This window comes from Heterodontus francisci, chromosome 32, assembly GCF_036365525.1.
Source record: "Heterodontus francisci isolate sHetFra1 chromosome 32, sHetFra1.hap1, whole genome shotgun sequence".
NCBI lineage: Eukaryota > Metazoa > Chordata > Chondrichthyes > Heterodontiformes > Heterodontidae > Heterodontus > Heterodontus francisci.
This window is the reverse complement of record NC_090402.1, coordinates 9659520-9673739: the sequence shown is the minus strand read 5'-3', so window position 1 is coordinate 9673739 and position 14220 is coordinate 9659520. Positions and strand designations below refer to the sequence as shown.

The window sequence follows — 14220 nt, the reverse complement described above, 5'->3', positions numbered from 1 at the left end:
CAACCGAGCTGAAGGCTGACAACACTAACAGAAATATGAATGGACCTTACAATCTACTCTTGGGTTTCCTTTGGGCAGAGAAGGCAGCCTCTAATTTGTGATATTGAACTTCATACTCTAAAGTCATTTTAAATACAAATTGCCTTAGAAATGCAATTCACAAAAAATTCCAGACTTCAAACCAGTCTGGAAAAATGAAACATGTGTTCCCACATTTTAAAATTTATTTATTTAAAAAAAAATCTTAACAGTGAAAAGTTTGGTTTAAAAATGTCACACCTAAGTTTTAATATACATGTATTTATATTGGGTTATTCACATAAACAGATATGACAAAGTGACACCAAGGCTGCCAAAGTACCTGCATTAAATATTTTGTACAGCAAAAGTAACCGCTGAAAATGGACACAATTCACCCATTTTGTGTGCCACTATTTTAACTGGCTTTGATAAAACATAAATGCATCAAAATTAAATTTTTACGTTTCAATCTGTAAATATGTTGAGATAAAAGCTCCTTCAAATGTTCTGTGGAAAGCAAAAGGAAAACCAAAAAAGTAATCAAAAAGTTAGTTTTGGACAAGCTTTTCCCTGTATCCCCATGAGCACTGCAAAGAATGAAAAACTGAGTATCCCTATGGTGGGCATTAGTGCAATGTAAGAAAAAAAATAATCAACCACTTCTCACTGTCTGTCCTGGGGTGGTGGGGTATATAATCACATACATCAACAAATTTCAACAGCAAGGTGCACAGATTAAGGATATTTACTCAGGAGGTTAAGTTTTCACAACAAATTATTTGTTTAGAAGGTTTTATAATGGCCTGATCAGTGATGCCTTGTTACAATTTTCAACCAACTACTTCACCGCTACATAAACAAAATGAGACATACCCGATTCGGAAATAGCAGCTTGATATCGTCATAAGAATAGCCTGTGGCAAGCTCAGATCATGTGGAAGGTTCTTCAGGGCAACTACAGGTGTTGTCAGTACCACCAGGGCTACCAGGTAATGAATTTCATCAACTGCAGCATTAGATTTTCTTATGTAAAAAAATGTCCAGTGTAGAAAAGCAAAGTATTTTTCAATTAAAAAACACACACACACATTACAAGTAAAAGTCCAACTTGGTGGCCACCGTTTTGCAGCCTTTGTCTGAATAAATATTTTCATTCTCTGGAAAGTATGTCATTTCATCAGCTATTGCAGTCATGATAGCCTCGTCCTCCTCATAACCCCGGCTTTTCAGTTCTTCCCTGACACACAATTTCACGTGTTTGTACTCCAGAGGAAGGAAAGGGACAAAGTAGTCGATCAAGTTTTTGTCAATGAGGCTGGTGTGCCAGAACCCACCTATTCAAAAAAAAAAAAATCTGTTACCTGGATTTAATAGTCACCAGTCATCACTAGGCAAAGTTTTTCAATCACAAATTTTGTGTTGAATTCCATCCACCTCACTATGGCTATCCATCTACAACTCCTGCTCCTGGTCCAGCAAAGCCTCAATTTTAAAATTCTCATCCTTGTTTTCAAATCCTTCCATGGCCTCATCTCTCTTATTCTCTGTAACGTCCTCCAGCCCTACGACCCTCTGAGATCTCTGTGCTCCTCCAATTCTGGCCTCTTGCACATCCCCGATTTTCATCGCTCCACCATTGGTGATTGTGTCTTCAGCCTGAGCTCTGGAATTCCCCCCCTAAACCTCTCCCCTCTCTTCTTAAAACCGACATCTTTGACCTTCTGACCCAATATCCCATTAAGTGGCTCAGTGTCATATTTTGTTTGATAATGCTCCTGTGATGCACCTTGGGACAAAATCATGAGAGGTATAGACAGGGTGGATAGCAAGAAGCTTTTTCCCCAGAGTAGGGGGATTCAATTACTAGGGGTCACGAGTTCAAAGTGAGAGGGGAAAAGTTTAGGGGGGATATGCGTGGAAAGTTCTTTACGCAGAGGGTGGTGGGTGCCTGGAACGCGTTGCCAGCGGAGGTGGTAGACGCGGGCAAAATAGCATCTTTTAAGATGTATCTAGACAGATACATGAATGGGCAGGAAGCAAAGAGATACAGACCCTTAGAAAATAGGCGACAAAAGTAGGGACATTTTACTACATTAAAGGTTCTATATAAATGCAAGTTGTTGCTCATGCAAGGAGTTTCCAAACTCAACCATTAGGACAGGTGCCATAGGAAGAGAGGGGAAGTCAATCCACACCACCCTCCCCATACTGCACCAATGTGGGCACGGTCTTTACAGCAGATTGACTGCCTGTCACTATTCTGTAAGGAGGCAGGAGGGCGGCCCATTGGCCTGGATGGTTTTAAATTCAAGTTCATGGGTGTACCAACAAATTGTGCCCACCCAGTTTCCATCTGAAAGAGGGAATGGAGAACAGCCTTTTGAACAGCCCCTCTCATTAAGCTCAGTGATGGGTCCTGCAAATCACAGAGTTCCCAAGTTTTATTCGCAGTCTGCACTGAATTAGTCTTCAGCCAAACAGCATTGAAAACATTGCAATTAGTCTCGAGCGAAAAAGGGGCTTGGTCATTGTACCAATTTCTGATCATTCTCAAGAGATCAGTGCTCAAACATACACAAGTGCAAGGACAGCAGCAGGCTTGGCTGAGAGCAGCCTCCTTACCATCGCCGTCTAAACTGACATGAAAAAAGACCACTTGGGTAAGATACCAGAAGGCTACTGGCACCACTGGAACAGAGTCAGGGCATTACAGACAAGGAGAAAATTTGGTGAACTGATAAGCATTGGTACAATTTACACTCTGAAAACATCCGACACACTCTTTATAACACTGACACAAAGATTTTCGACAATTGGTGAATCTTCTCTTGTTCCTGTGCTCCTTACTGCACATTCACCACTTTGAAGCAAAAAGTTCCTGATAATCCGTTTGTGCAGAGGAGATCCAATGGCTAAAGGACGAACCTGTACAGCCCATTTCAAACCCAGCTGAAGTGCAACAAACACACTTACTCTTTTTGTTATTGAAGACTCCAATGGATACTTTACTTTCAAGGTCTTTCAAGTGAATGTCCTCTCTTTTGCTTCCTTTTTGCCAAAAGTCCAGCGTAATCTCAGTTATCCTTTCTCCCCCTGCATTGCTGTTCATAATGGAAAAAGGTTAGGACTAACTCAATGGAAAACTGCGATGTATAACCTACCCAAAATCACTAATGACATCCCCTGATTTGTGTCCATGGTGCATTATCCCTCCTCATCCTCAACACAGCCTTTGATTAACAACACAGTCCTCAAACCCCTCTTCTCCATTATTCCCCTCAGTGGGACTCCAGAGAATTGAGTACAAAATCTAGGCCGACACTTCAGTGCAGTACTGAAGGTACGTGCATTGTTGGAGATGCCATCTTTCGGATGAGACATTAAACCCAGAATAAGAGAGGGGATCCCATGGCACTGTTTCACAGAAGAGTAGGGGAGTTCTCCCCAGTGTACTGGCCAATATTTATCCCTCAATCAACATCATTAAAACAGATTATCAGGTTATCACATTGCTGCTTGTGGGAGCTTGCTGTGTGCAAATTGACTGCTGCATTTATTACATCAGAACAGCGACCACACTTCGTAAATACTTCACTGGCTGAACAGCACTCTGAAATGTCTTGAAGTTGTGAAAGGCACTGTATAAATGCTAGTTCTTTCTTGGCTGTCAAGCAGATATAGCTCTCAAGGTGTGGTTTGCACAATTGTAATTCAATTTGTGCTCAATTTTTTTGACCATTTTATTTGCTTTGTTGATTCTTGCTCTACAATGACTGGGCAGGTTAGGCATGAACATTAGAACATTACAGCGCAGTACAGGCCCTTCGGCCCTCGATGTTGCGCCGACCTGTGAAACCATCTGACCAACACTATTCCATTTTCATCCATATGTCTATCCAATGACCACTTAAATGCCCTTAAAGTTGGCGAGTCTACTACTGTTGCAGGCAGGGCGTTCCACGCCCCTACTACTCTCTGAGTAAAGAAACTACCTCTAACATCTGTCCTATATCTATCACCCTTCAACTTAAAGCTATGTCCCCTCGTGTTTGCCATCACCATCCGAGGAAAAAGACTAACTCTCCCAGACAACTTTCAATGTCTAACAATTTCAACACTATGAATGGAGTAAATGTATCAACAAATCTTTCCTTAGACGTGCAATACTATTAACACTTGTCTGCATCAAAATGGGTTAGTCTAGCACTTATGCTTTTAAAAAATTCTAATTCACTTTGCAAAGCAATGGATTAAGTCGTGACTGACTCTGTCCACGTGACCCACAACAAACAAACCTGGATTTACCTCAGGAAAATGAATACAGCGTTCCGGTACACCACTCCATCAATGTTATCGTAGTAATCCAAGTAAGGCTTGATGGCATCAATAAGGCCTGCTTGCATTTTGTCCATTTCATCAAAAATGAACATGGACCTGCTACACAAGGTAACATTACCGCGAATCCATTTCTGTAGCTGCTCCTGAGGGGAAACATTTGTTATACAAAGATATATATTCACAGAAGTGACTCGATAGGCCGAATGGTCTCCTTCTTGCCATAAATGACTGACATTCCTTTTCCCTTCGCACCTCCCGCCCCCACTTGCAAACATACACAAATGATTCATAGCACCACTATTCACGCAACGTCACTGACATGATGGGATGTTGCCCTGAGCCAGGGCTGATTGATATTACAGCACTGTTGCTCAAGTGTGGCACAGGCAAAATGCCACTGTTAAGGACTGAGTACAGTTAAGGTGTGACACCTGTTCCTAACACACAGTGCAATGTGATTTTGTGATGGCAGACATAACATAGATATGTAAGGATAGCAGGCACCATTTTGACCCTGCCACTGCTAGCTCCACACCAGAACCAACTACTCTAATCGCGGTTTCCTGCTCTTTCCCTGTACTCTTTAATATTTTGCTACTTTGGGTGTTTAACTTTTTTTATTCATTCATGAGATATGGGTATTGCTGGCAAGGCCAGCATTTGTTGCCCATCCCAAATGCCCTTGAGAAGGTGGAGCATCTTCTTGAATCGCTGCAGTCCTTATGGTGTAGGTACACCCAAGGTGCCGTTAGGAAGGAGCGACAGTGAAGATACAAGGATATATTTCCATGTTAGTACAGTATGTGACTTGAAGGGGAACCTGCAGGTGGTGGTGTTCCCATGTGTCTGTTGCCCTTGTTCTTTAAGGTGGTAGAGGTGGCAGGTTTGGAAGGTGCTGTCAAAGGAGTCTTGGCGAGTTGCTGCAGTGCATTTTGTAGATTATACACTGTATGCCCGTGGTGGAGGAGTGAATTTTTAAAGTGATGGTTGGAATACCAATCAAGTAGGCTGCTTTGTCCTGGATGGTGTCTGAGACCCTTCTGAATGTCTTCAATCTGCTTCAAAAGCCAACCATGATAATGTGTTCCAACCCTTTGCATGAAAATATACAATAACACCATGTGATGTTTTCACTCCCACACATGAAATCTGATCTGAAAAGCACATTTTACATGGATTACTGCCAGTGTTTTGGATATCGCTACTACCTGTCAAAGTCCCCATTGTTACTGCTGCCATTTCTATGGAGAAATTAGAACAAGTGACTCACCTTGCCAGATCACATACTTATCAAGGAAGCAATTCAAAGGATCTACAAACAGTACCAAAGGGCATCCAGTGAGTTAATGTGAAGGAAACCCAGAACAGTATCACATTAACCAATATAAAAATCTCATGCAGCAACTTGGAAAGTTGCGTAGAGGTTTATTTATTCCATCACTGCTGTGTTTGAGGTTTTGGACATACAATCCAATCAACACACAGAAAGTTAGGATTTAGTAACTCCACAATGTAGGCTTGCTAACATTTCCTATTTAGGAGATATGATAGCATCAATTAAATTTACTGCTATGCACTGTAGGTAGAAGTCTCAATTACTGTGTGATATAAATAAAATAGCAACGTGCCAGGCAATGACCATCTCCAACAAGAGAGAATCTAACCATCTCCCCTTGACATTTAATGGCATTACCATAATTGAATTCCCCACTATCAACATTCTGGGGGTTACCACTGATCAGTATTTTAACTGGATCAGCCATATAAATACTGTGGCTACAAGAGCAGGTCAAAGGCTTGGAATTCTGCAGCAAGTAACTTACCTCCTGACTTCCCAAAGCCTGTCCACCATCTACAAGGCACAAGTCAGGAGTGTGGAGTGTGATGGAATACTCTCTACTTGCCTGGATGAGCGCGGCTCCAACAACACTCAAGCTCAGCACCATCCAGGACAAAGCAGCCCACTTGAGCGGCACCTTATCCACCACCTTAAACATTCACTCCCTCCAACACCGACGCACAGTGGCTGTAATGTGCACCATCTACAAGATGCACTGAGCAGCTTAGCAAGGCTCTTTCAACAGCACCTTCCAAACCTGTGACCTCTACACCCAGAAGGACAAGGACAGTTGATGCATGGGAACACCACCACCTGCAAGTTCCCCTCCAAGCCATCCTGATTTGGAACTAAATCACCATTCCTTCACTGTCACTGGGTCAAACACATGGAATGCCTTCCCTAACAGCACAGTGGATACACCTACACCACATGGACTGCAGCAGTTCAAGAAGGCAGCTCACCACCAACTTCGCAAGGGGAATTACAGATGAGCAAAAAATGTTAGCTTGGCCAGCAACGGTCATATCCCATGAATGAATTTTTAAAAACGTACACATTTGCTGCACAATACAGGATGACAGACCGACTCCCAAATCAAACATCAGTTCAATAATTTCAGAGCATGACAGCCCCCCATTTTACTTTCATTTTTAGTTATTTTTTTCTTCCTTTTTTTTTTACATTCTTTTTTACATTTTTTACTGCATTTATTTCATTTCATCTTAGTTTGTTCAGTTTGCTTACCCACTGTTTTTTTCAGGTTTGCACTTGCTGCTGTTCAATATTCAGTGTATTCACACCTAATCTGTACTAATGCTTTGTCTTTCAACACACTATTAACATATTGTTTGCCTTTGCTCCGTGACCTTTTGGTCAGCTATGTGGCCTGGTCCAATCTGCACCTTCTCCTTTGTTATCTCTTGCCCCACCCCCACCTCACTTGCTTATAATCTGTGACTTTTCTAATATTTGTCAGTTCCGAAGAAGGGTCACTGACCCGAAACGTTAACTCTGCTTCTCTTTCCACAGATGCTGCCAGACCTGCTGAGTGATTCCAGCATTTCTTGTTTTTGTTTCAAACATCAGTCATTCTGTTGTTACACCTCTCTTACATCTAAAGTGAGACACAAGTCCATGGCTGAACTCTACGCTGCTCTCCCAGAATCCCACAGGAAGACAGGGTCACCTGAGATAGCTTTTCTTAACCCCTCTTTTGCATATGCCCTCAGAGTCAAAACTATGGCCAGTATTGTTCTTACCCCCTCTACCCCGTTCCTTCATCACTCAGGTTGTGGGCACCACTGGCATGACTGACATTTTATGACTCATCCCTAATTGCCCTGAGGAGGTAGTGGTGGGCCACCATCTTGTATTGTCAGTGGTTTCATACAACTGAGTAACTTGCTCAGCCACTTGAGGGGGCAGTTACGGTCACCCTCATAGCCGCGGGGCCGAAGAACAGCAGGTTTCCTCCCCTAATGGACATCAGTGAACCAGTTGAGCTTTTACGTCAATCCAACAGCTTCACGGTCACTTATACTGATCCCAGTTTTTTATTTCCAGGTTTTTAAATACTGAATTAAAATTCTTAAAACTGCCATGGGATCTGAACTCTCATTCCCTGGATTGGATAAATGCTTGGAAGGGAGAAAATTGCAGGGCTATGGGAAAAAAGCAGAGGAACCAGCCTGATTGGATAGTCAAAGAGTTGGCATAAACATTATGGGCCGTATGACCATCTGCTGTGTTGTAATATTTTATGATTCTATAACTTTATTATTGTCACCACTTGACATTCACTGCTTTAAAATAAGTATGGCTCATTTTACACCATTTAAATAGTCCCTCATGATCTAGGCAACTATTCCTGAAAGACTGTAATGCCACGGAATTTGGTGTCTTGTTAGACACATTAAGTGTTGACACTGCGCTTTATTTTTAATGATTCATTCTCATCATATGACAAATGCAATAATTATGTCACACTTGATTCTTCAATGAGAATGTTGCCAACTTTACACTGTACATTATTAAAAAAATTAAATACATGGGAATGATTTTCAGACACCAATTTGATTTCAGGGTTCAGATGGTGTTTAGATTACATTTCATTTCACTTTTCCGAATTCTGGCATCAACTGAACCACCTCCTCCAACACCACCCCCCCCCACCCCCCCACTAGGTTACAATTATAATTCACCCCTGGGTGAGTATATAGAACCCATTCAAACCCTTCAATTAGAATACAGCTTGTAACTCAGTTCTGGGCATCCATTACTCTCCACCCTGCTTCTCATTTTACGCTCTGGTGCTGGAACTGTGAGGAGGACATAACTGAACACATCCCATCGAACCATACGAGGATTAATCAAACTGTAACATTACCTTATATTGGCTGAGATGCTGAGGATGAGGGAAGTGCAAAGTGGAGACAAACTGATGGACATAGTTACTCTCCAGTCCGTTTCTGTAAATGTTCTCAGCAATTATTTTACTAATTAGGTTTTTGCCTGTCCCAGTCCAGCCATGTAACGACAAAGTTAGGGGCTTTTTGGGGCTTGGATTCATCAAGAAACCTTTGACAGCCTTCAAAACAACTTGCTTGGCAATATGTTGTCCGAATAGTTTGTTTTCCAAGTCCATCTTCAACCCTGGTTAGGCAAATAAAACAAGATTCAGATTAGCACACAAATAAAAGCATTCTTTTAAAGGCAGAGCTTCATTATCATTACTCTTAATTTTTTAAACAGTAAAAGTTTAATTTTAATAGAATGAGACAACATAGGAGGTCATTCGGCCCATTGTTCCTGTGCTGGCTCTTTGAAAGAGCTATCTAATTAATCCCACTTACCCCGCGTAGCCTGCACATTTTTTCTTTTCCAAGAATTTATCCAATTCCCCTTTGGAAGTTATTATTGAATCTGTTTCCATTGCCCTTTCAGGCAGCACATTCCAGATCACAACAAAACAGTCACAGCGCCATTATGGCACAGAAGGAGGCCATTCATTGAGGCTCTCTGTTGAGCAGTCCAGTCAGTCCCATCCCCCGCTCTATCCCGGCACCCCTGTAAGTTTATTTCCCTCAAGTGCCAATCCGATTTCCTTCTGAAGCCATTGATTGTCCACGCTTCCATCACCCTCGTGGGCAGCGAGTTCCATGACGTTACCACTTGTTGCGGAAAAAAGTTCTATGTAAAAAGAATTTCCTCATCTCCCCCTTCTTTTGCAGATTGCCTTAAATCAGCATCCTCTGGTTACTGTCCCTCCTGCTAGTGGAAACAGTTTCTCCCCGAGTACCATAGCAAAACCCCTCTTAATTCTGAACACCACCATTAAATCTCTTTACCTTCCCTGCTCTAAAAGTAACAAGCCCAGCATTTCTAGTCTTTCCCCATCTCTAACCTCCCTGAAGCCCAGACTCCATTTCTCTGACTCCAACCTCATGTGCACCTCCTGTCCTTTCGCCCCATCAATGGGCAGGCATTCTTTCAACAGACCAAGTCCCACTGTCCAGAGTCCTCTCTCTCTCAAACCCCTCTGACACCCTCTCCTGCTTTAAGATTCTCCTAAAACCCTGCTCTTGGACCAGGCTTTTGGTCATATCTCCTAATGTCACCTTGCTTGATGCAGCATCAGTTTTTCTGGCACTACCATGCAACACTGGGGGATATTTTTCTGTATTAAAGAATTATATGAATGCAAGTTGTTGTAGATAACTAACCCCCTTCTAGAATTACCCAGTAACTGGAAGCATGCTCATTGACAGCAATAAAGAACAGAGACTACTGCCAGAGTCTAATATGTGGAAGCTAACTGCAAATGTATTTAATTGAGTAGTAGATTACCTGTAGTACAACAGTAACTACACTTCAAAAGTACTTCATTAGCTGTAAAGTGCTTTGGGATGTCTGGAGGTCATGAAAGAGGCTACATAAATGCAAGTCTTTCTCATGAAGGACCTGCTGTTTCTGTGCTATATAACTCTATGACTCTATCCTGACTCGATAACAATATGGGCTCAAATTATTAAGGCGGCATTTGCTGACAACGCAACCACTAGGAGGCACTGTACTGGCACATGCACAAATGTAGCCTGTTCCACTAAAATGTCAGTCTGCAACGTTCAGGCAGCTGCCAGGACTAAAGTTGGCGCTGCTCAAATAATCACAGAAAGATAGATAGAAACATAGAAAATAGGAGCAGGAGTAGGCCATTCAGCCCTTCGAGCCTGCTCCGTCATTCATTATGATCATGGCTGACCTTCCAACTCAGTAACTTGTTCCCGCTTTCTCCCCATATCCTTTGATCCTTTTAAACCCAAGAGCTATATCGAACTCCTTCTTGAAAACATACAATGTTTTGGCCTCAACTGCTTTCTGTGGTAGTGAATTCCACAGGCTCACCACTCTCTGGGTGAAGAAATTTCTGCTCATCTCAGTCCTGAAAGGTTTACCCTGTATTCTTAGACTATGGCCCCTGGTTCTGGACTCCCCCACACATCTTTCCTGCATCTAGCCTGTCAAGTCCTGTTAGAATTTTATAGGTTTCTATGAGATCCCCCCTCACGCTTCTGAACTCCAGCGAATATAATCCTAACTGACTCAATCTTTCCTCATACATCAGTCCCGCCATCCCAGGAATCAGTCTGGTAAACTTTCGCTGCACTCCCTCTATAGCAAGAACATCCTTCCTCAGATAAGGAGACCAAAACTGCATACAATATTCCTGGTGTGGCCCCACCAAGGCCCTGTATAATTGCAGCAAGACATCCCTGCTCCTGTACTCGAATCCTCTCACTATGAAGGCCAACAAACCATTTGCCTTTTTTACCGCCTGTTGCACCTGCATGCTTACCTTCAGCAACTGGTGTACGAGAACACCCAGGTCTTGCTGCGTATTCCCCTCTCTCAGTTTATAGCCATTCAGATAATAATCTGCCTTCCTGTTTTTACTACCAAAGTGGATAACCTCACATTTATCCACATTATACTGCATCTGCCATGCATTAGCCTACTCACTCAAATTGTCTAAATCACCCTGAAGCCTCTCTGCATCCTCCACACAACTCACCCTCCCACCCAGTTTTGTGTCATCTGCAAATTTGGAGATATTACATTTAGTTCCCTCATCTAAATCATTAATATATATTGTGAATAGCTGGGGTCCTAGCACCAATCCCTGCAGTGCCTCACTAGATACTGCCTGCCATTCGGAAAAAGACCTGTTTATTCCTACTCTCTGTTTCTTGTCTGCCAACCAATTTTCTATCCATTGCAACACACTACCCCCAACCCCATGCGCTTTAATTTTACACGCTAACCTTTTATGTGGGACTTTGTCGAAAGCCTTTTGAAAGTCGAAATAAACCACATCCACTGGTTCCCTCTCGTCAACTCTACTAGTTATATCCTCGAAGAATTCTAGTAGATTTGTCAAGCATGATTTCTCTTTCGTAAATCCATGCTGACTCTGCCCAATTCTACCACTGTTCTCTAAGTGCTCTGCTACAAAATCTTTGATACTGGACTCGAGAATTTTCCCCACTACCAATGTCAGGCTGACTGTTCTTTAACTCCCCGCTTTCTCTCTACCTCCCTTTTTAAATAGTGGGGTTACATTAGCGACCCTCCAATCTATAGGAAATATTCGTGAGTCTATAAAATCTTGGAAGATGACCACCAATGCATCCACTATTTCTAGGGTCACTTCCTTAAGTTCTCTGGGATGCATACCATCAGGCCCTGGGGATTTATCGGCCTTCAATCCCATCAATTTCCCCAACACCATTTCTCTACTAATACTGATTTCCTTCAGTTCTTCTCTCACTAAGCCGTGTTCCCCAACATTTCTGGTATAATATTTGTGTCCTCCTTTGTGAAGACAGAACCAAAGTATGCATTTAGTTGGTCAGCCATTTCTTTATTCCCCATAATAAATTCCCCTGTTTCTGACAGTAAGGGACCTACATTTGTCTTAACCAATCTTTTTCTCTTCACCGTAAACCCAACTAATTATTAGTGGCAATAGAGATTTTTTAAAATTTGTATTGGTATTATAATTTTCATTAGCAAATATGCATTATTCATACTATAGTGGCAATCACTATAATATCTACCCCTGGAGAGGGGGGCTTCTGCAAAACAGTATGTGAATGACCGATAGCCCCCGCTTGCCAACAACCTCTGCATGCATGGCCAATAGTCCTTGTACAGTAAATAACCTGAGCCTGACCAACAGCCAATGAACGGACAATGGCACCAGCCTGACCAATAGTCCATGAATGAACAATGGCCCCAGCCTGACCAAGAGCTCATGAATAAACAATGGCACCAGCCTGGACAATACCCCAGGCTAACCAATAATCCATGGACAATACTCCCAGCCTGACCAAGAGGCCACGAATGGACAATGGCCCCAGCCTGACCAATAGTCCATGAATGGACAATGGCCCCAACCTGACCAAGAGCCCATGAATAGACAATGGCCCCAGCCTGACCAATAGCCCATGAATGGACAATGGCCCCAGCCTGACCAATACTCCCAGCCTGACCAAGAGCCCATGAATGGACAATGGCCCCAGCCTGACCAATACTCCCAGCCTGACCAAGAGCCCATGAATAGACAATGGCCCCAGCCTGACCAATAGCCCATGAATGGACAATGGCCCCAGCCTGACCAATACTCCCAGCCTGACCAAGGGCCCATGAATGGACAATGGCCCCAGCCTGACCAAGAGCCCATGAATGGACAATGGCCCCAGCCTGACCAATACTCCCAGCCTGACCAAGGGCCCATGAATGGGCAATGGCCCCAGCACTGTAAACAGTTTGCGCATTGTAAAAAGCCTGTGTATTTGTACGCTGCAATGTGACCTATGAAGTTTACCTGTGAAGTTGAGCTCCACCCACTGGGCCTCGCAGCACTCTTGGAGCCTGCAGTAGAGAGTGGGGAAGGTGCTAAGGATGCCGGTCAGAGCGGTGGCCACCCCGACCGCAATGCCCATACTGATGGGTTCCATGGCCGCCGAGAACGGGGCGGACAGGAGCAGAAGGATGAGCACGGCCCGGGACTCCAGCTTCATGCTTCAACTCCGGGCCGGGCCGGCGACAGAACTCGAACTGCAGCCGCCACAGACACAAACAGCGACCCCTGACCCCCCCGGCCGGAAACATGACTGCCGTCACATCCGCCCCGCAGAGCGGCCCCGCCCCCTCACTCAAACAACGGGCGCCATCTTTGTGCGGGGCATTAACTGGAGCCCTGAACTATTCTTCTTCGGCAGTCCCTCGGGAACGAGGATGACTTTCTTCCACACCAGGGTTGTGGTTCCTTAGGTGGCTGAATAGTCCAATTGTGAATCCGCACACTCTGCCACTGGTGGTATTTAGTGAGGCAAGCGAATGGGATGCTCAAAATTCCGAACGCACCTTCCATTGTTTGCACTTGGTCGCTGCCTGGGCATGTCGACGTCGTTCGAATTGGCTGGCACAGTCGCGGACGCTTCTTCTCTATTTTCGGGTGGTATCGGGAAAGAGATTCCAACAAATAGGTGGAGATGTCACATCTTTTCAGGGAGGCTTTAAGGACATCCTTGTAGCATTTCCTCTGCCCTCCTGGTAGCCTCTTGCCATGACGGAGCTCAGAATAGAAAGCTTGTTTTGGGATCTTGTGTCAGGCATGCGGATGATGTGGCCCACCCAGTGTAACTGACTAGCCATGACCAGTGCCTCGATGCTGGGAATGTTGGCCTGAGAGAGGACAGTGATATTGGAGCGCCTCACCAGCCACTGAATTTGCAGGATCTTGTGGAGGCACCACTGGTGATATCTGTCCAGGGCTTTGAGATGTCTGCTGTACAGTGTCCATGTTTCCGACGCATACAAGAGGGCAGGTAACACTGCGACCATGAGCTTGGTGCCAGGTTTGAGTTCTTTGTCGTCAATCACTCCTTTCCTCAGATGACCGAAGACTGCGCTGGGACGCTGGAGGCGATGCTGAGTTTCATCGTCGATGTCTGCCC

General features: G+C 43.9%; 1 protein-coding gene across 1 annotated transcript; it reads right to left on the bottom strand.

The window, feature by feature from the left end:
- Positions 1–210: 210 nt before the first annotated feature.
- Positions 211–13353, bottom strand: LOC137347616 (torsin-1A-like). The gene is made up of 5 exons (XM_068012179.1): positions 13086–13353; positions 8586–8851; positions 4327–4502; positions 2995–3122; positions 211–1355 (listed from the first exon to the last, which is right to left on the bottom strand). Exons 1-5 carry the CDS (start codon positions 13279–13281, stop codon positions 1111–1113), a joined length of 1011 nt encoding a protein of 336 aa, XP_067868280.1. The 5' UTR covers positions 13282–13353; the 3' UTR covers positions 211–1110.
- Positions 13354–14220: the final 867 nt, after the last annotated feature.

Excerpts from the sequence above, each read along its gene's own strand:
- LOC137347616 (XM_068012179.1), bottom strand. The coding sequence starts at position 13,281 with ATGAAGCTGGAGTCCCGGGCCGTGCTCATCCTTCTGCTCCTGTCCGCC. Across the intron at positions 3,123-4,326 it reads GCTGTATTCATTTTCCTGAG|CAATGCAGGGGGAGAAAGGA; the intron begins GTAAATCCAGGT and ends CATTATGAACAG. Across the intron at positions 1,356-2,994 it reads AGTCTTCAATAACAAAAAGA|GTGGGTTCTGGCACACCAGC; the intron begins GTAAGTGTGTTT and ends TTTTTTGAATAG.